The sequence below is a fragment of the Numida meleagris genome, chromosome 8 (assembly GCF_002078875.1).
Source record: "Numida meleagris isolate 19003 breed g44 Domestic line chromosome 8, NumMel1.0, whole genome shotgun sequence".
In the NCBI taxonomy this organism is placed as follows: Eukaryota; Metazoa; Chordata; class Aves; order Galliformes; family Numididae; genus Numida; species Numida meleagris.
The window spans coordinates 16,786,300-16,807,743 of NC_034416.1; the positions used below are offsets into that span (position 1 = coordinate 16,786,300).

At 42.8% G+C, this 21,444-nt stretch overlaps 1 protein-coding gene across 9 annotated transcripts in view; it reads left to right on the forward strand.

Annotated features, from left to right (window-relative positions):
* KIAA1210 (KIAA1210 ortholog) overlaps positions 1 to 20,530 on the forward strand; it is a 53,085-nt gene extending 32,555 nt beyond the window's left edge. For 6 of the 9 annotated variants that reach the window (XM_021406261.1, XM_021406263.1, XM_021406257.1 and 3 more), the window contains 9 exons: positions 1,239 to 1,368; positions 3,884 to 4,042; positions 5,364 to 5,429; positions 8,720 to 8,929; positions 10,112 to 10,214; positions 11,631 to 13,211; positions 13,969 to 14,120; positions 14,802 to 14,904; positions 18,520 to 20,530. In XM_021406261.1, the coding sequence (XP_021261936.1) occupies positions 1,239 to 1,368; positions 3,884 to 4,042; positions 5,364 to 5,429; positions 8,720 to 8,929; positions 10,112 to 10,214; positions 11,631 to 13,211; positions 13,969 to 14,120; positions 14,802 to 14,904; positions 18,520 to 18,692 (2,677 nt within the window). In that variant the 3' untranslated portion in view covers positions 18,693 to 20,530. The remainder of the gene's footprint in view (positions 1 to 1,238; positions 1,369 to 3,883; positions 4,043 to 5,363; positions 5,430 to 8,719; positions 8,930 to 10,111; positions 10,215 to 11,630; positions 13,212 to 13,968; positions 14,121 to 14,801; positions 14,905 to 18,519) is intronic. The other 3 variants (XM_021406258.1, XM_021406260.1, XM_021406259.1) reach the window with 3 other exon arrangements.

Here is a 21,444-nt window from a genome sequence, read left to right on the forward strand (position 1 = left end):
CCTCCACTTTTTCCCCATAGACATAGGATTGGTTGGACTATACAAAAAGAAAATAAAAATAAAAAAATTGAGAGTATGTTTGTGCTATTTGAAAACCCTATCATGTCCAGACTCTGCATGGCACAAGCACTCTTTATAGATACCAAGAGAGGCTGAATGGCCTAATCATTTGGAAGACCTGATCCTGAAAGCCACTGGAAGTACAGCTTTGAAAGGTCTGCAGTCAGGCCCTGAGCCTTCTAATTCCTGGCACGCAGAATACCAAGGCCAATCCTAAAACAATCCTGCTGTTTGTTTGTTCTTAAGGCAGAAACACTGGTTTTGCTTCTTTTTCCTCCTTCGACTCTTCCTCCTCCTCCTCCTTCTTTTTGGAATTCTATCCAGAGACTGAACCCCGGATGAGCCAAATGCCATGGTGCTGCAGGGAATCAGTGGGGTTGGTCATCTATGAAGGATAAGGGGGCATAACATGCCATTACCTCTTAGTTTTCTGAGAGGTGTGAGTTTTGAATGGAAATGGAAATACTTCCCTGATGGCAAGGTTAAAGCGCTGGGTTGAAAGCCCCATCATGTCCTCAGGCATAGCAGCTTCAGGGGTGTTGCACGTGAATGAGATGAGCTTTTGTGTAGGGAAAGAGTGCTGGAAATACAGAAACTGAAACATCTAGGGGTTTAACTAACAGTATGACTTTAGCTTCAGTGCAAATAAAAATACACTACCTGGAATCACATGATTGTTTGCACATAAAAGACTCATCTGTATGAAATCTATGGTTAATTCTACATATATTTAATCCAATGCTCTTTTTGCTGCCGCCGGACAAAAATACAATAATTCTCATGCAAATGCAAGTAGAATCATCAAATCATCTCAGATGGAAAAGACCTTCAGGATCATCAAGTCCAATTGTTATGATATATATACAGAGAGAAAGAACTAAACGTCATCATCGCCTGACCTAATCACCCTAGACTCCCTCTCTAACCCACAAAGGCTGGGCTGGGTGTTCAAGGCAGATGCTGCTCACATCCTAAAATAGATAATTCCATTCAATTAGCATCCTAAAAAGTTCTTTGTCTTCCCTCGTGGGTGTAGAAGGAGCTAGCAATGACTACCGCAGACAGTTAGCCTGCAGCTGAGTGAGATGCATCCCACCCTGTTTTCTTTATGATCACCATGCAAGGAAAAGTATCAGAGAGCTGTGCCTATGGCATTGACCACTCTTCCTTATTTCTAGGCCCAAAGGAAACATGGGAAACAAAGCCTTGTCCCATGACAGTGTCTTCATTTTTGAGTCTGTATCAGGAAGTGCGGCAGGTGACACGTCATCTCAGGAATGCATACCTGGAAGAGTGAAAACTTTGCAGGTGAGAATGTCTTCTTCTCATTCATGGTGCTGCCTTCTATTAGTTGTCTCCTAGGAAACTCTGTCGCATGTTGCCTCTGCTGTGTATCTTTGTTGACTGAAGCATCCAAAGCAGAATTGCTACGTTTGGATCTGTTCTGCTGGGTGGAAGCTGCGTCTTTGAACAGTCCTGGTGTTTTCAGCCTTGTCCAGGTCCCATACTGTGCCATTGGACATGTGTCCAAGAGTCTGTGAACTGAATCTTTCCTTAATGAGTAAGCCTTCTTCCAATGGAATTCCCGTTCTTTACTTCATAGCTGCTGCTTTTGGGTTAAGGCCACTTATCTGTACTGCAGAGCGTCCCTCAATCTGTTATTTTTTATAAAAGATGTTTTTTGGAGCTGTTGGCTTTGGGTTTTTTTTGCAATTCTGTCTGCGTTTTTTTTTCACAGTACATGTTAGCACCAGGGGCTGTGTCAGTGTGTGGGATGATGGATATGTCAGGTCATTATTAGCGACAGCTTTATTTATATCATTATTTTTCCGTTCTCTGCCAGCAGAGGATACTGTATTCTGCTAGGTCATTTCCTTCTCCCAAAGCACATACCGATCCCTCCTTGACAGCTCCCTTATCAACTGTTAGCTGTATTAATTGTGTTCAAATAGTTACCCAGCTCAGAGCACTGAGATAAAAGTTTAAGGTTTTTCCAGAGACCCAAACAAACTGTTGATAAGGCAGCCAAAGGCCATTGAAATTCTTCCTTGGCCCATTGTGAACTTTGTGTTGCAAAATACAATTGCATCACATGTTAAGAAACAGAAGATGCACAGAGAGACTTGTTCTTCCATAGGACTGCGAAATAAGCCAACCTTCAATTCAGGGTATTTTTTGCATAACAATAGGAGCAGCAGGGGAGGTCATGTTTGTGTATGACAGAACTTCATTGAGGTAAAAAAGCTCTTTTCATGCTATCTTTATCTCCCTGTGCCCTCTCCTCATCCATGCGTCATCCTGCATGGTAACTTAATACTGCCAGCACTATTTTCGTAGCCTTAAGAGACAGCTTGGTTTTGTGAATTTGACTTTGTCAGATTAAAAGCCAAGCACTCACAAAAGCAGATATTTTCTTAGCAGCATAGATTAACTTCTACTGGTAGAAGACAGACTAAATTCAAAGTTTCTCACCGCACCACTTTACTGTCTGCATGCAATAAATTTAGTAAATCAGAGATGGGAAGTTGTGAAGAGAGAGCAGAATAAAACTGACTGTGTTTTCCTTCCCATTAAATGCACATATATGTTGTATCTCATATTTATTTTGCCCTCATAACGCAATCTTTGTGCAGTTTGTCATCAGTCCTGCTTGTGCAGACTGAATTGGTGATACTTATTTGACTGATGAGGGTAAGAGGGAAGGAAAGCCATTTAAATTGGGGGCCTGGAGGTTAAGGATGGCATTGTGCTACCCTGTGTAACTGCTCAGGCTATAGGAGTCATGTTCCAAATGAATCCCACTGAGTGACAGCTGCTTAAATCTATTTTGAAGAGATAGAAATGAATGCATAGCTTTCAGAACAGCATAAACTTTAGGTGTAGAATTTCCAAACTTAGCTCAATAAGCAAAGAACCAGAAAAAAAGAAGTCTGCGTGTTTATCCTGGGGATATTCAAATGAGGCCTTTTTAGTTGAAGCACAAAGATTCTGTTCAGACCTTGTCTGTATTCCAGCTTTGACATAGTCAAAGACTTAAGCCAAGAGTTTCAGTAATGGTGTTTCCTGAGTTTGGAGCTTTTTTAGTTTGAGGGAACATCTGGCTCCTTGTGAGGTTACAGACTTTGTTTTCTTTGCGAGGGTCAGGGCCTGCCAGAGAGTTCTTTTGTGCAGGCTTGGAAAAGAATCTCCATACTCCTTTACAAACAAAGTTGTTCCTGACTGTTGTTATCATTCTTGCTATAGACAGAATCAGGATGTGATGCTGGGGCAAACGAACAGGCAGCTCATTAGAGTGGACCAGAAATTGAATAAAGTTCTCTTTCTGTAAGAAGTGGGACTCACCGACTTGTGCAGCAGGGGATGGTGACAAGCTGACGGGATTCGGAAGGGCTTTGGGAAGGAGAGCTGTCCTCAGAAGCCTGGGGCTGGGGACTGCTGAGTCACTGTACTATGTGGGACTATTTGGGTGTCCTGGCACATGTAATCATTTAGAGAATGTTTAAACCTAAGAGAAAAATTTGAGTCAAAACTCAGTTATACTGCTATACATTTTCTTGCCTGGTGAAATTTTTCCTTGATAACTTACCGAATAAAACTTATTTTTATTATAGTTTTGCACAGAAGTCTGTTCTATTGATGGGTCCTTGGTGGATGCAATTAAATAAAATTTAATTAATGTTTCTTTTTTTTTCTGTGAATAGCTTGTTCCTTCAAATATTTTTGTTGAATAAAAGACTCCTCATGTCTAATAGGAGTAATTGGGATAAAAGTTTCCAAAATGTAGATAATGCCATTGAAAGTCTAAATTGCTCTTTGACCACAGCTTCAGCTGCAGCAAAACATCAGGCTTGGATCTCCTCCTCTTGTTATAACTGGAAAGAAAACGGAGGATACCGGCGCAGTTTCGGAGGATGATGGATTACCTAGAAGCCCTCCCGACATTTCAACCCTTCACGAAGTTCTGGCTGATTCACCAAGCAAGGTACAGTTGTTACATCACTGTAGTGACCTTCTGCACTGAAAAAAAACAAAATCTGTTTGAGGAAGGGAAAGGCCTTTTGGTTCACTTGTGATAAAACCTCTGATCTGCAAAGATGTTTTGATGCCATTTTTTATTCTGTTTATTTTATGTAGTCCTATGGTATTTAGACACGATGTTTGTGTAAAACACCACTGGAGTTATCCATTTCATGCACACATTTGTGAATGAGGAATGACCATAATTCTTCGGTTCATTAAAGTCTGTTTGCACTAATGAACTGCCTGGTGGTTTAAAGCTCTTTCTACTGCCAGGCAGCTTGTGATGCTGCCCATCGGTCAGAACTAGAATGAGTCACCTATGAGTATGGTGGACTCGTCAATGTGAGGGATATGAGTACAGTTTTCTGGGCTTTATGTAGACCTCTGCTGGGGTAGTTGTGACCTATATCATTAAGGAAAGAGGAGAGAAAGTCAGTTGATATGACAACTCTGAATGCCTTTGGGCAAGGCAGCGTCTCCTGGCAGGTCCATGGGGCAGAAAGCATAAAAAGTGAAGTATTCATGGGTGAGTGTAGTGTTAGCATGACTGTACTGCTCCCAGCCTGAGAACAAGCTGAGATACATGCACTGTGCAGACTTCCCATGTCTTTGAGCACCAAAGAGCTGGAGAGATTAGCAGTTTCTTACTCCTATGAAAAAGGAAGAGATTTATGATGTTTTAAAGCTAATGAGGAAAGCAGGAGTAATGGGACTGCAGAAGAATCTTAAAAAATTACTGGTTTCAGAATGAAATAGCTCAGAATGAGGGCAATATTAATTGAATTGACAGGCAAGTGAGAATCCCGTGAGTCTGATGAGAATAGGTGCTAATGCGACTCTAAGAAAGAGTTGGAGTTACCGTCTCTCTTATGAATTACCTTTCTACAGCAGATGCATGATTTTGGATTCGAGTGAGTATAAAAGCATTTGTAAATTCAAAGTTCTTCAGACAATAAGCCAAAAACTAAAATATCTTTTAAAAATGTATTGGTTCGATTCCTCATTGAAGTGCATGTTGCCCTATTGCATATACACCCAGCAGAGCATTTTGGTTCTTTGAGGTCAACCTTCAAGGCGTATCTCGTAGCCGGATAAAGTTCCCCTACCTCACATCTGGTCTCCAGTGAACAAATGAGAGGTACTCTATGAGGCAGGGACTTTGCAGTCACCCTTCCTATCACTTTCCTCTTGTATTTTTTCATAATGAACGTTGCATGCCCCATCCCAGGTAATTCATTGTGATCCTTCCCTTGACTCACCCTCTTCCTTATTTTATCCCACAGTCCTCCAACCCTGTTCAGCGTCATAGCTCTTTGAGTTTAGGCGGGACAGACAGTGAAGATGAACAGGTAAATAGCTACTCTTCCTGCTAATAAACTTGCCTGAGACAGCATATGTGGTGTCTGTAAGGAGCCATTACAATACTCATTTTATCTATCCTGGGTTAGAGTATGTTGTAGCAAACTGTTCATGAAGAGTCCAGAGTGGTGCCAATGGCATTGAAAGCATCTCTCTCACAGAGCATTCAATAAGAACCAAATAAAGAAAGGCAGAAATCTGCTGGTAAGAGGTTTGTGTGAACAGCGTAGTCGGCTCTGTAACTCTGTGTGTCTGTGAAGTTACACAGCAGAAAACTGGAGAAGACAGGAGGACTAGAAGCACTTCATTTCCTCTTTCATGACCCGGTGCCCAAATACCCAGCAGCACTTATAGCTTAATAACACCTGTCCACCAGCAGCTTGCAAGCAATGGCCTGCTTCTCATCACTGGCAGTAATTGCAGGATCCGCCCTTTTTACACCTCGTGTTCCTCAGGAAAAGGTCTGCACTGATTTGCTGTTTACTCTGGGTAACAAGTGACCATCAGAAGCAGCAAGGTCTGCTGTGAGGCCAACACGTTCTATTCCTCAACCAGCCTGGCAAAATGTATCGAGGTTGTATTTTTGAGAGGTGTCTTGTTGGTTTTCTCCTTGACTGTCCCTGCTGGTTGGAGCTGAGCGGAGTTCCTGCCCACCCCACGCTCTCAATGCTTAGTGCCAACCCACAGCTGAGCAGCTTTCCCTCCCATTCTCTCCTTCGCCAGCCTTTGAAAAGAGAGAGTGAAACCAGCTCAGCTTCCCCGCCCACGGCTGAGACCAGGTGCTTTCCTGCACAGCCATCCCTAAATGTTTAGGAATGGAAAGATAAAGTAATGCTTCCCACTTCTAGCTGACTTCTGGTCAGACACCTCTAGAGCCCAAACTGATCTAGGTAACTTAGGTTGTCATTACTTTCTAATAACTTACCTATTTTATTGTTACTTCAGTGTATTTTTCATTAATCCATCTTTGTACGCCTGCATACTGTTTATTCCTTACAACGTAAAAAGCCCTTTTCTTTCCAACACCGCAGCTTCAGAGCAATTGCAGTCTTTCATCCTCATCCCCTATGAGAAAGAAAGGTAGAAACAGGAGGAAACTTTTTTCCCCTCTTCCATATTTTACAGAATTCCCCTGCTGGAAGGTTCTTCCTTTTCCTCACACACTCCCTAGGAACCTGGCTATTTTCTACAGTGCGGCACCTGTTCTTTTACCCAAGTATTTTTTGGGGTGAGCAGTTTGGCTTAGCAGAAATCTTCCTAATACATTTCTCAAAAATAAAAGTCTCAATTCCAAAGCAATCATCAGGTGTTTTTTTTTTTTTTTTTCAGTAGCATTTGTAGGTCTTTGTGTAATGCCAAGATTTGAACTAGCAGAACGCGTTGCTGCATGGAATGACCTCATCCCAAAGACGAGGAAAATGTTGAAGTGCACCAAAAACTCAACAACGGTTATTCCTTCTAATAATATTTTGGTATTTTTTTAAAGGAAAATGAGAATTTGATCCTAAGCAATGAGAAGCTACACACAGTGTGGTGGTTTACATGTTACAATTGCCTTGATTTTGATGCAAAGGATAGTTACCAAACATCTCTGCCCTCTGTTACGTTACTGAGCTTTCCAAGACCTTCATGCTGTGTGAAAAACCCTGATATGTCACTGGTGTCAGTTCTCAGTGCCTTCTGCATTTATAAATGCCCGCTTTCTGGTTAACTGGGGATAAATCTGAGGTTGTCAAAGCCAGCATCAGGTGACTTCGCATAGACACTGACCAGCATTGATGCTGCTTTGCCAGAGAGCCTTTATGGAAATCTAACCTCCTGCCACATCTTCAGCCCAGTGTGAATTAAACCAAAGCAAGGCCTCCGCTTCTGTGGCCAAGAACAATTTTTTGGCACAAACACTCTGTAGGAAATGTGCCTCACAGCACTCTCTGTGCAGGGTCCCATCACTGCATGATAACCAGTATCAAATTCATGTCACACTCCAACACCAGTGCACAAAGCTTGTCTCCGCTCCACTATCAGTGAGAGAAGATACCAATCATCACTCAGTGCTCAGAGGAAAAAAATATACCGAATATCCTCAGTGGAACAGGCTGTATGCATTTGCCATTTGCGGCTCAGGCGCTAGTTTCAGGTGTTTTGTACATTAAACAAGCAGAATCGTTACTCTATAATTGAAAGGCAGAAGAACATGAATGTGATCCTTTCAGGCTTAGCGTAACATTAATCTTGTAGAGTTACAGTAATAGCTAATTTACTAGACGTTTTCTTCTTTGTCTTTTCACAATGTGTAAAGCATTTGTAAAGCAGAATCTCAAACATTCTGTTGTAATTTGTTTCAGACCCATGATGGCACAGAGAATAAGAAAACAAGCTTTAGTTGCTTTAAACACAAAGCAATGTACTTAGACAATCCGTGTAGCTCAGTTGGTAAGATGCTCCCTTTATCTTTAGAACTTAATCAGCATACATATGCTTCACATTCCATGCAGTGTCTCAGGCTTAAACCAAACCAAAATTGGAATGCCAAGCCCATGGCTGTTTCACCTCCCTTTGTGGCCAAAGCCAAAGTAGTGAGTGTGTTAGACTGAATCGAACTTCTTGGGCATGTGTGACATTTTGCAGGTCTGCATTTCAAATCAGTAGTGGGACCAGTCCAACGGCGTGTTTAGGGGTTTCTCTGCGAGCACTTCTGTAAATGCTGTATTTTGATCATTTAATCTAAGGTTGCTGCTGTTTAGTTCCCCAGAGCAGCACTGGTATGAGGACGAGATCCACGTCGCTGTCTGGGAGATGGTGCTGGGATACATCTTGGAGAGAAGCATCCGTTTTTATTCTGGGAGGGTGATATTAAGAGCAAAGTGGTTGCGGTAACTTTCTCAGAAGTAGAAAGAATGAGGAGAAAATACCCATACTATTGTGGCTTTTTAATTACACATTCCTGCCTCGTGTCTCATTATCTGGAAGAAAAGGCAGCTATAAAAACTGCACCAGTGTCTCCTGCTGGTGCATATATATATTGCAAATGGCTTCTAAGAGAACTGGGAAGGGGCAGCTGTGGGCATTTCTCACTTCTGTGTAACATACAGCTGTGAACACACAGAACTGAGGAATCTCTATGCAGAAACGACATCAGATGTGCTCTTAAAGTAAGGATTTATGTCCAAAGATACGGCCTTTTCGGGCTTCTGAAATACAGTAAGCTAGCAAAGGAACGGTGTTACAGAGCTGCAGGAAGGCTGAGCAAAACATACAGTGACATGTCTGTGTTTTACAGATACCTTCTGGAGCTCCCTCCAGGCCCATCAGTCCTTCGGCCTCGGCCGCTTCAGGGGCTGTGGGCTCACGGGGCAGCAGCTCCCTTCCCATTGACTTCACCGTCCCTGCCAGCCCCCTCGGCTGCCTGGACACCTCAGCAGCCCGGCACCGCATCGCCATCAACCCCCGCAAACAGAAGGGCTTTACCAACAGGAGCCAGCAGAGCCAGGTGAGTCTCTTCTGGAAAAGGATCACTCAGCAGAAGGAAATTGATGTGATTTTTTTTTTTCCTTTTTTTTTTTTTCTTCTTTCTTGCTCACATTCCTTTACTTTTTCCCTTCTGGAAATAGGTGGCAAACCACATATTTTTCACCAACCCAGAAAAAAGTTACTTCAGTGTAATAGCTGCTGAATAAAAGTGCAGCTTCGTTTTTTTCATTATTTAGTCAAGTTGCATGTTATACTTCATTTGTAAAAACATCCCTGTTGTTTGAAATGCTTGTTTTCAGTTGTAAAGAAGCCCAAGCCTATTTCTACAAACAATTTCAGATTATCTTTGATGTAATTCTTTGTATACCAAAGGAAGGGTCTTAGGAAGGGCTGTGCCTTTGCCTGTGGGAATCTGTTGTTGAGATGGATGAAAACAAAAGAATACAGGAAGCCTTGAGCTGTGTCTGGGTGCCTGAGAAAGTAAACTTCAGTGATAACGGGGTGAGAGACCTTCTGGAAAAGAGAAATTAGGATGAGAGGCTTCTCATCCTTCCCTCTAGGAAATGTGAAGGTGAAGTTTGCCAGAAGGAAAGGCAGCAGTCAAGCTGGAGGATGAAGGAAAAAGGGATAACCCTTCTATGCTCTGTGTTGCCCTCTCCATTGGAGACCCATGCATGGCAATCTGTCCTGGAATTAGAAGTGCCCTGCCCTGAGGAAGGGAGGGAGCGATGGAAATTCAGGAAGAGTGGAATACAGAATGAGGTTTGCTTGGAAACTTGGGCCCTGTAGCATCTTTGCTGGGTGTTCTTTGTGCTGCAGCTGGTGTAGCTGTAGTGCTGAAGGAGAAAAGCTAATCGTGGAATGGCGGTCAGAGGTACCAGAAGTGGTGGTGATGTCTGTCTTGTTCTTTGCCACCAGGTGGCTTGGGTGATGTCTTCCAAACATGTTCATTCTCTCAGAATACATGAATCCCAGAGTGTTCCAGAGATTATAGAGACATTGAGGGCTGCTTTTGACAGTTTAAAACGTGAATGATTTCAAGCTTCTTAACTGGAATAGCACATTACCCAGTGTTGGTGAATTACAGTAGACAGATTTTGTTTCTATACGTGTTGTGTATTCAGAAACATGCATTTGCATGTATAAAATACAATCTTTGTGCATTATTCTTTAATTAAAACATCTTTCTGCACTTCATTAGGTGGATCACCTAGAAAAGGAAGCATGCCTTCATGCAGCTCCAGAAAAGAAGGGAAATACAACGGAATTACTTGAGAGTGACCAGCATGAAAGCAATTGGGAAGGTAATGCAAACTTATGAACTTCCAAAACAGTGGCTTGAACTCTTCTATAGTAGGCTGACATGACCGATTTGGGCTGAGAGTTCTTTCAAACCAGGCACTTTTTTGGTTTCATACTTTAAAACCAGTCCTGGCTGCTGAAGTGTGATGGTGACAACATCATGTTCTCCAGTCAAACTGCATTGCTCCAACCCTAGCCATTCTGTGATCCTATGATTCTATGGTTCTGTAATTGTATGTTACACATGTAAGGTGATGTTAATTGGCTTGTTTACTGGACCTTCCTCTCCTGCCTTCCCTCTTATCGTTTGAATAACAGCTAATTACCTGTGGTAAAACAACTGCAATCTTACTTGTAAAAACAACTGAAATTTCTGCAAAATAACACATACATTTTTACTTAGCACAATATTACAAGTGCACTGACTGATGGTAATGCTACAGTGTAGTGGGAATGTTGGCATCTTGTTTTCAAGGCAGACTCAGGGCCTGACCCTGCAGGATGTTAAATGTCTCTAGCTCAAGAGATTAGTGTCTGTTATTTGCATGCAAAGCACTGAGGATTCCTGCTGTTCCATGGGAGCGAGCATCAAATGGAGCACAAAGATATCACCTGCCTGCTAGCTGGGCATCTCTATCACATTAATTTGAGTCTGCTGTACACAAATTGTGCTTTAGTCTTGCACCTGGGGAGGAGTAACTGCACACATCAGTACAGGTTAGGGGCTGACCTGCTGGAGAAGAGTCTGAGTCTGCACTTGAAGGTGTCAGTTGTGATGGTCTCCTGTTGGTGTATTTCTATCCCAAATTTCCCGGATACCAGTGCAGGTTGGTGGGTCTCAGGTGCTCAAGGAGGGTTGGATTTACTGTACCCACACTGTATAGTTGATAAAGGGTAACACCAGCCCCAGAATTGCTGCTGAACTCACTCTATGTGCATGGATTACCTGTCCCTGCAGCCATCCCTTGGGCTACTTCCCAGACAGACACATCAGAGTTACTCTGTGTGCAGACATCCCTCCGCCATGCAGGCGTCCAGCAGCCCTGCTGCAGCTCCAGGAGGCTGAGCTACCTGATGCTGAGATGTTCTGCTCAAATACAGAAATCCTCCAGGTCATTCTAGACAGCTGTTTTAGGTATATGCATGAAGAAATATCTAGGGAAATCCAGATATCCAGAAATCTGTATGTTAGTCTCATAAATAGGGATGCGCATGGAAAAGAACTAAACAGCCAGTGATTAGGTAGACCTTAAGCAGACAACAATCTTCTAACTTTATTTTAAAATATGCTTTTAATAGTCATTTTTCTCAGATAATGGCAGCCAAACTGCTAAATGACTGCATTATCTGGTATGAATTACTAATACAGATGGTGCTTGAACCTTGAAGTGCACACTCTTCTCTTTTGTTTAATATAGGCTTATCAGCCCATGTGGGATATGATGCGAAGGGAGATCATTCTAAGGAGGCACCAGGTGTAAAATGTCCTGCTGATGCTGACCCTGACTCCTGCAGTTCCACACCTGTGGCAGAAGACTCTTGTACTCTGCTGCAAGAAGAAGTGTGGCTTCCAGACACGGACCACCACTGTGCTGCAGCCACATCCCTTCTGAGACCCAAATCTCCTCCACTGAGCCTGGAGGAACAGCACAGTGCTGCAGTGCTGCACTGTTCGGATGAGGCTGCTGGGGAACTGGAATTACAACAGCAAAACACCAATACAGAAGTATCGGCACTTCCAGAATCTCAACAAATTGAAGCAGGAGGTGCTGTGCTTCCAGGTGTACTAGCAGCTGACTTGTTTAGCAGTGGTATGGAAACGGAAGGTATAACTATATTGGCAGATGTTGCACAAAGGTCCCCAGCAAAATCTGTGGGCCACAATGTCAAAGACCAGGAAAAGGGGGGTGCACTATTTATTGGCAAAGTAGAAGCTTGTCTGGGTACTAATGAGAGCTGTTCCAACCAGGCTGTCTTAGATACCACTCTGAGCATTTCACAAGTTGCTGGAGCTGATTCAGAGTCTTCTTCTGACGTCAAGACAGTGGCTGTTTTGAAGTCTGAAAACAGCTCAGCAACAAGAAATGACGACGACACTTGTGAAAATACAGAATTTCAGCCATCCAATGTCAATGCAGAAAAAAAAACAGACAGTGCTGCATCTGCTTTAGAAGCAGGTTGCGTGCTACCTCCCAGCCAATTGGAAGTGTATTTTAAAGCAGAAATACCTTGTCCTGTTTCAAAGGATAACCACCCTCAGCAGACCTGCACATCACACGCTTCTGAAAAACTTTCCATTGAAAGTCTGGCCTCTTCAAGTTTGGCCGGGCTGACGTGTCATGTCTCTTCTAATGATGACTCTAAGGAGTACCAGGTAAGCAGCACAGCTTCTCACAGGAAACCAGAGAAAGACAGTCAGTCGTCAGAAGAAAATATACAAAGTCCACTAAAGAGTGCTGCTGCTAAACCTGTTAGGTTTACCATTGCACCTGCATGGCAGAGATCTCTCTCGGGGGGTTCAAATTCAAAGGAAGATTCCTATGTCAGAAGTTCCCCAACCTCCCCTGTAAGACCAGAGTTATTTGAAGGAATAACAAAAGAACATGCAGTCATCCAGGATTCTATAAAAAACAACTCCAACAGATTTGATCGAGATTGCAAGGACGGTGATTCACATTTGAATTCTTCCCTGGAGTGGGCTGACCGTGAAGCACAAAATGCTGAAAATCCATTTGGGGTCAAACTAAGGAGAACTTCTTCTTTACTGAAGTACCAGAGTGAAAGCCGTGTGGAGTCACCGAAGCTGCTCCCCTCAGCTGCTCCCACTGCTTCTGCTGCGGTCAAGGAGGATCAGAAGCCAGCGGGTGTTGGGAAGCCACCTCCAAGCCTTCCTGTCAGCACAACATCATTTTTAAAACAAACCAATCTAGAAGACAAAAGTCCTCCCAGGACAAGATCAGAAGAAGGGACAAAGAAGCAAAATGGTACTAAACCTTCAGGTATTTATGCTGAATTTTTATTCAAACATTGTAGAAAGTGATGGCCATGTAAGACCTTTGAAAGAATGGCAAACAAAAGATAAAATCCTCTTGAAGAGGACCAAATTCAGCCTTGAGTTTGTTATTACCATCATTTCATAGCTTGATGATTTGGCCAGTCAAGAGAATTCTTGGCTTATCTTAATGAGGGGTGTGTTCCAGCAAGAATAATATCAGAATAATAGCTTAAGGGCATCTGGAACATTTCTGGTACGACCTATTTCTGCATATAGCTGGAGTTTTAACGCAGCTTTGTAAAAGTTGCTGCTCTTCTGTAGTTAATTTTCCAGACTGCAGCAGTTTAAACCTTAACTAGGAGTTGCACTGGGCGTGATTTTTTTTCCTGCAGTCACTTAATTTAAAATACTCAAAAAGCGAAATGGCAGCCTCTGTTTTACAGCCTACGTGAAAAAATAATGGTTATCTTACTCATTTAATCTGCGATGTAAGGATGTTGTTTCAAAGGCAAAATCTGGATCACAATGGTCTCAGTGGGAGTTCTGCCACTGACTTAAACGGAAGCAGAGTCGAGTAAAAAACTCCAGAATAAACAGAAAAATGGTTATTGCCAAGGACAGGATCATCGTGGAAGGTAATTTTATCTCCACGGTGTTCAAAGGGTATTACGGAAGCAGAAGGATTTAAAACACAAAACACTCTAGCTTTAGGCTGACTTGACCTAAATCCCTTCTTTATTTCAAAAATATTTCTTTTATAGAAAAAGTATCCTCTCTACATTTAGAAACTGCTCCCTCTGAGCCGGCTTGGATCTACATGGCAAAACTAAAACAAAAGGGTTTCCAGGACCACCCCCTCGCCAAAGAACACAAGGCTGAAGACCAGACCTCGAGCAAAGTTGATCAAGAGGAGGTAGAGTACCAAGGAAAGTTACCTGGGCGTGAATCCTTCTCCAGGTTGCCCGGGTACTTGAGCAGAGTGCTCAGTGTCATCTTGCAGGGAGGCAGGTTGTTAGCACTACTCAGAGACAGATTTTTTTTTAAATGTACTGAGATAAACAACTGATGCAAATGAATGAACAAACATGTGACTATACTGTGTGAATCAGTGATTAGTTTCAAAGCTGGGTTATGTGCTCTCTTGTGTTATTCAAACCAACCCTTTCGAGTCTTGCCCATTGCCTAGGATGTATGTATGTAGCCCAAGAGCTGCTGTGAGTTGCAGCAGTGTTCTCACTATTGGTGACCTGCAGTCGGTGTTCACTGCTCTGCTCCAGTACTTCTGCTTCACTACAGAAACAGTGCTGAAGGTCTGACTTCTCCACTGGCTCATGCTCATACTTCCTGTGCAAGCTTTCAATTCCTGCTCAGTGAGAAAGAGAGGATAACTTGCCTGCATGTGCAGTGACCCTGTATTTGTAACAACTATCTTCCTTCTCGCCCTCTCCCTCCCTCACTATTCCTGTCTGGCTTTTTCTGCATTTCCATAGTTAGTTTTGGAGATGCTACCAGAGCTCTAATGGAAAGCTGTATGAACACAGCTGTCTGGCAGGTTTCTTATTTGCATTCTCTTTTTCTCTTCCTCCTTTTGTAGCAAGTCACCTGTGGTAGTGAGAACATACAGAAGAACATGTCTTCTAGCTTGAGGACTCAGGAGAAGAAACCACAAATGAAGACCAGTGTGTGTGCTGCAGCAGGTATTCTCTTTCAGCCACGTCTTTACATAATGGCTATAATTTACAGCAGTAAGTGCTAAGAGTGGTAGGGAATGGAGAGTGGTGATGCACTGGAACAGGCTGCACAAGGAGGTGGCTGAGTCATAATCCCTGGAGGTGTTCAAGAACTGTGTAGATATGGTTCTAAGGAACATGGTTTAGTGGGCAATATTGGCAATAGGTGGACAGTTGGACTACATGATCTTAGAGGTCTTTTCCAACCTCAATGATTCTATGATTCGATTCTACTGAATAATCAGCATGCTTTTTATAAGGCCTATTCAGACTGTAGTTTGCGTATAAGTCACATATGTGTTAGGTCATGTATTTAAGTTTTATATGTACTGGCTTGCTCGCTCAGCAGAGAAGGCAAGTGATGCACTTTCTTCTCCACTGCCAGTTCATTGAATGGCATATAAACAGGATGGTGATTTATTACTGGCAAAGATCAATACTAAAAAATATTTTCCAGGGAGCAGTTGAAACTGGATAGTGTCCAGAAGAGAGCAGCAGAAAAGGTCGGGTCTTCTAGACCTCCAGTCAGCCAGGAAATACTGATGGGAGTGGAGTTGTTTAGTCTACAGAAGGACTTAATTTGCTGCAGAAAGGAAGCTCATGCCCTGCATGAGCTTAGAATGCACTGGGGAGGCTGAAAAACTTCCTAACAATAAAGTGTACTGAAGTACGAAACAGGATAAGGTCCTTCCAGAGAGTCTGCAGTTTCCATTGCTGGATGCGTTTAGGAAGAGGTTAGATAAACACCCATCAGGAATAATATAGGTAAGAGTCAGTTCCACCCCTGGGAGAGCAGAGGCTGAATAGCCGCTCTCCCGCCCCATTAACTCTGATTCTCTGTATGAGAAATGCAGGGGAAGAGTGTGACTCAGACGCAGTGACTCACATGCCTTTTCCAGGGCTACTGCTGGGCTGCAGCTTATTCCTCCCCGCTCACTCGGTGTGGTGCCAAGCGTGCTCCAGCTAGGTACAGATAAGGCAGCTCTTCAGCTGTACAAGCATCTTATGTGAGCTGGAAACTATTGATTTCAGACGCTGCCTAAGAAGATAAGAAATGCCTCAGTGTGTCAGAGAAGTGGCTCTGATCCAGATTCCTGTTGCTGACACTGTCACTACGAAGCCACTTTCCCCTTACAATCCACAGCACCCACAATTGTTGTTATTAGAGGTGCTAAGGGGTTACATCCCTGCCTCTTCCCCGTGGTAGTTGTATATAGGCCCGTTCTCCCTTTTTGAGTTTACAAGTGCTACAAAATGAGGATGTGCACCGGTATGGAGGCTCTGGTGTCGCTTGCTAGCCTAACTGTGGGGGGGGGATGAAAAAAACCATCTTTTTTAGAAAGGATTCTGTTACGGGCCAACTTCATTTCATGGTTTTACGTGCAAAGTGAGAATTTTGCTCAGATTAAATGGTAGTCTTCCTTTGAAAGGCTGTTCCAAACAGGCTGGATTTCTGCACTGAATCATCCAAGTCTTGGTAGCCATGCAGCCTTCAGCAGAAGCCCAGAACTACACAAAGCGTGCTGCCGCTCATCTACTAGAACTCATCCCGCCTGTGGGCCTGGCAGCAGAATTAAAATTTTTCTGCATCACCTCTTCCCAAGAACTGACCTAGTTTCCTGATAACTGAGGGCTGTTTTCTCCCCTCCAGGGATGGCATTTTAGGGATAGTCTAGTCTTCCACTCTTGGAATGTCACAGAGAACTCTAACCAGTCCTGATGTTTAAGGAAAACATCACTCCTTAACGACTCAGAAAACCACACTTTGGAAACACTCCGCACAATCAGCACGTGATCAGGAAGTCAGGAATCCCAAATGTAAACTCTCCTCTTCTGATTCAGTTCCCATTAGCACAGCCAGCAGTTTACCCAGCTGAAGGTGCTGCTGGTGGAGAGGATATAGATTCAGGATCCCGAGGAGATACGTATTTGGATTTTGCTTTTTGGCTTATGTTAACTATAAGCAGTTTTCTTCTCCCGTGATAGATGGCCGAGGCTTTGTGTGCAATTCTGCACATTCTGTACACAGCAGCAAAAGCCAGGACAGCTCAATGTCAGCTAAGTTTGGAAACAAATTCTGAGAAATCAGATACTTGCATAACTGAGTGCGACTGGTTCGTTTTGCTGTGTGACAGCCCATGTCCACATGTTCCCATAACCATGGGAAGACTACCTAGCTCACCTCTTCTCTCTTCCACTTTACTCTAAGCATGGTGATGTTTGTCTCCTGAAAAGTGAAAATGCATTGTCAAAATTTCAATACACTTAAATTCCTATATCGTCCTGGATGCTTCCAAAAAATGTACTGTGCATGTAGAGCTGCAGCCTGCTTTTAACGGATAGTGCACTTCCTCCAGCATTCCTAAGTATAGCTCACCTCCTGCAAGGATAGCAGTGAACTGGGGTTGTGAAAAGAGAACTCCTGCATGGAGATAGGGGACTCACTTGGCTTTGATCTGGAGTGTGGCTGATGGAGCTGATTGACTATTTTCATTGATTTAAGTGCGTGCAAGATCAAGCTTCCTGTACTTAGCATTGCTCAAGTCCCTGTGTGGCCTCTGTTCTTGTGCTGGAGCACAGCAGCCTCATCTTGCCAGCCACATGCCACACACAGGCTAACAGGGTACTGAGGAAATGTTTGAGTTTTCCCAGCTTGACATAGACATAAAAATGAAGTCCTGTATGGGTTGAAAGGGATGGAGAGAGCACAATGTTCAAAGACTTGTGAACCGTATCTTGAGAAATGTGAGCTGCACCTGTGAAGCCCCATGCCAGGCTGTCTGAAGTCATCAGTCTTGAAAATTCTCAAAGAAGATGAAGGGAGGGTGCCTTCCCTAAACAGTAACTCAAAGCCATACAGGAGTCTGCAGTCTTCTGTCCTTTGTGAGGATGACAGGCTAATGTTAGGCTGCAATTAAGAGGAGCACCTAGCTCCACCAGCATCCCACCTTCTTGCGTTTGACCTCTACCTAGTATTTAACAATATTGCTGGAGCAGAATTGAAAACCATACACTGGTTTCTTTTAAGCCCGCAGTGAGCCTGGGGTGATCCTTACCCTGCAAATATTTTGTTGCCATTTTCCTTCATACTCAGTAGTCTTATTCCTAGATATTCTTGCCACTTACAGAGCAGAAGAAGTCTGTGGAACTCCTTGCTGGGCACTGTCGTGGCAACTGAGAGTTTGAAAAGATTAGGAAATGAGTTAGCCCAGGAGATGTACTGTAAAAATACCAGGGGCTGTAGTCTCCAGGTTCAAAGAATTTTGAAGAATATCTTCGTATATCAAGGGTTAAACACTTGCTGTTAGGACCGAGGAGAAGATTCTTTTGCAGACAGGTTTGCCGACTAAAAGCTTGCTATAAATTTTTCCCTTGCAGTAGCTAGTACTAGCCTTCATTGTAACTGGACCAGATAGTGCTGGTGATATCCAGTTTAGCAATTCCTCTGACTTTTATTCTTGAGTCACAGACATTCTGAGCTGTAAAATTATTTTCTTTCCAGAGAAGGAAGTATGATTGGCAGAAACCGAGTTTTTAACTCTCTAGCCTTCTGATGAGTGATGGATATCTTCTTGTTGGCAGGTAAAGTTGGACCTATTGCTCAGGAAGCATCTGTGATTCCTGCTGTTGAAAAGGAAACGAGACACTCTTCTAACCTGCCAATGACACCATGCAGTCCTGCTGAACCACCCTGGCTATCCCTGGCCAAGAAGAAAGCCAAAGCCTGGAGTGAAATGCCCCAGATTGTACAATAGCAAATGACACGAGCATCCTTCTTTGTATTGTCAATAGCTGCATTAACTCCATTCAAATCCTTCTTCACTGTGATCTTTTTTTTTTTTTTTCTTTGAGAAATAAGAGCCTTAGAACATTTGTTCGGACTGCTGTATGTAAATACACAGTGAAGAAATGCCAGCCGGGGCTTAATTTTGAAGTATTAGCAAGCAGAGCATTTTCTACTACCAACTACTAGGAAAACTTGATTGTTGTCGTACACTTACGTATTTGACTAAAAGACACTGATGTTCTAAGAACACATGCTTCAGGCTTTTGAAACGTTTCCCTTGCTAAATATGTTTTTAAAGTTTCCATAAGTGATCCAGTGTTTTGTGCAATGTGGTTTTGGCTAAGGAATTAGCAAATGCTATAAAATAGATACGATGCTGTACACTGACACATCATCGTGACTCACGGGCATTGATGTCATCACACTTGTGTGTAATGCTCTAAGATGGGCAGTCCGCATTTGCTTCTGATTGCTAATGGACCTATTATGTGATAGCTGCGGGATCCAAACAGCACTGTGAGTCGGAGTAATTTTCACTTCTGGGTAATTTGAAATCACACTGCTGTGGGTTGTGTGCTTTGCTCCGTGATGCCTGGTGGAACGGCCCAGAGCCACATGCATCCTTTCCTCTCCCACGTGCTAGAAAACCACCACGCTTTAGCATACACTCTGTTTCTGGTTGTACGTTTGGAAATCTGGAATAATCTATAAAAAAACCCACAAACAAAAACCAAAAAAAACCTCCTTCCTTTAATTATGGCCAAGAGTGGTTTCTTTTTCATGAGATTCATCAGTGAACCGGCTCTTTTAAAGAGTGGGCTGGATCAAAGGCCACTCCGTTCTTCACGTTCTTGTGGCTGTGTGATAAAGGGGCAGCTGCTTTCCCCTGTGCATCATCTGTCTTTAACTGGTAACCCAACATCAGTCTAAAAACACCAGCATTAATGGCAGCAGGCTACAGAAAGAAAAGCTATGTAAAATGGTGTTAGTGGCTTAAAAAACAATGGCACCTACCAGTCCTTTTTGGGGTTTTTTTTTGCAGCATTGCACATTTATAATTCTTGTTTACAGCCAGTACAAAAACTGAAGGCTGACTTGGCCAATGGGCAGTTTTTAGCTGGGTAGTTAGTAGGCGTTTTTGAGGAAAAAGTTATGGGATTAATTGCAAAACAAGAAATCAGCTCATTAGAAAGACTTCAATCTTCCAGTCTTGGCTTGAATTTAAATATGTAGAACACAATAATTGTAAACAGTATTAATTAGGAGCTAGATTGTGGACTTTTTTATATAGGTAAAAACTTACCCAAATAGGCTCACTGAAGCTATAGATTCTGTTTGCTTTGTACTAACACAGAGTAAGAGTTTTGGGGCTGGTTTGTTAATCCAGGCCTATTTTACTACTTGTTTTCTCTCTTTTAAGAGTCATTTCTTCACTTGCAAAGATCTGAAGCATCTGTATTTCTCTGAAGCTTTTGAGCATAATGTAAATGAACATACTCACTTTGATTCCTGAAGTTCTGCCCAGCTGCCATCCCATCAGCTGCTTACTGACCTTGTGTAAAACACAAGTATTTCTTTATTCAGCAAACTCTTCTCTTTCAGTTTGTGTGGGTTGTGGGCCTTTCCCTCAACTACTGCAAATGATACTAGAATCTCTCTTTCTCTGTTGTTGCTTTTGGTCTTAATACTGTTCCTTTTATGTTTGGTATGTACATATGCTTTTGTAATCCTTGTCTTGAAGGAACCCCTTTTGTATTCCATTCTCATTTTTATTTTACTATTAAATGCAGTTGTCAATGGTGATGATGCAATTCCATGGAAACGATGAGCGATAGACGGCCCTCATTTGATAAGGAAAAAAAGAAAAAGAGGTATTTGCATAATATATACTCTCTATACAGGTATACTGCATAGATCTTGTCTCAGGATGATTTTGTGTGGTCTGGGACTAACCAGCACAGGTGGTCATTAATAAGGTCTTCTAAATCTATTTAAAATCTATTTAAAGATGTAAAACATCAGAGGGCTGATGGCTCCTTTTGTTCTGGAGCTGCTGCTGCTCCTGTAGGTCGTGGTCAGCTTGCACTGCTGTGGTCACAAGAAGCCTTGTGAATACTCATTTGAATGGGCTTTGGAATTACTCCCCAGCTGCTGTAAGACTGCTGGGGGTTGCTTTAAGAAAGAAAGGAACATGAGAATCATGTGATGCTGCATTTGGTATTTACTTGCCCTCTGGGTTTCTGAAGTTAATTTATTCCAGTTTCCCTCTGCAGCACAGAGGACAAAGAGCATGGAGAGGAAGGAATGGGAACTAGACTCATGTAACCACAAGATGAGGTTTTAAGATAAACACTGAAACACCAGCAATTTATCAATACATTTAAAAAAACTGATTGTTGCATTTGTGAGGCTCTGACTTCCCACTGCCCACTTGTAGACTGTAGGCAATGGATGAGCACAGATAACTACCATAATAAGCTCATTCCAGATAGTTAAAAAAAAAAATAAAGCCAACCAACACAATTATTTACAAACACAGTCAGTGCTTTCAGAAATAAGCTGCCTCAAAGTCACTGCAAACTCACATTGCCAAGAGTGTAACCGTGGGGTTCTGCAGCTCAGAGCCTTCAGCAGAGGATCTCAAGAGCTCTCCCTGAGACGCCCTGTGCTCAGAGCTGGCACCAGCTTTCAGCTGGCTTTGGTGCTCCTGTACAACAGCA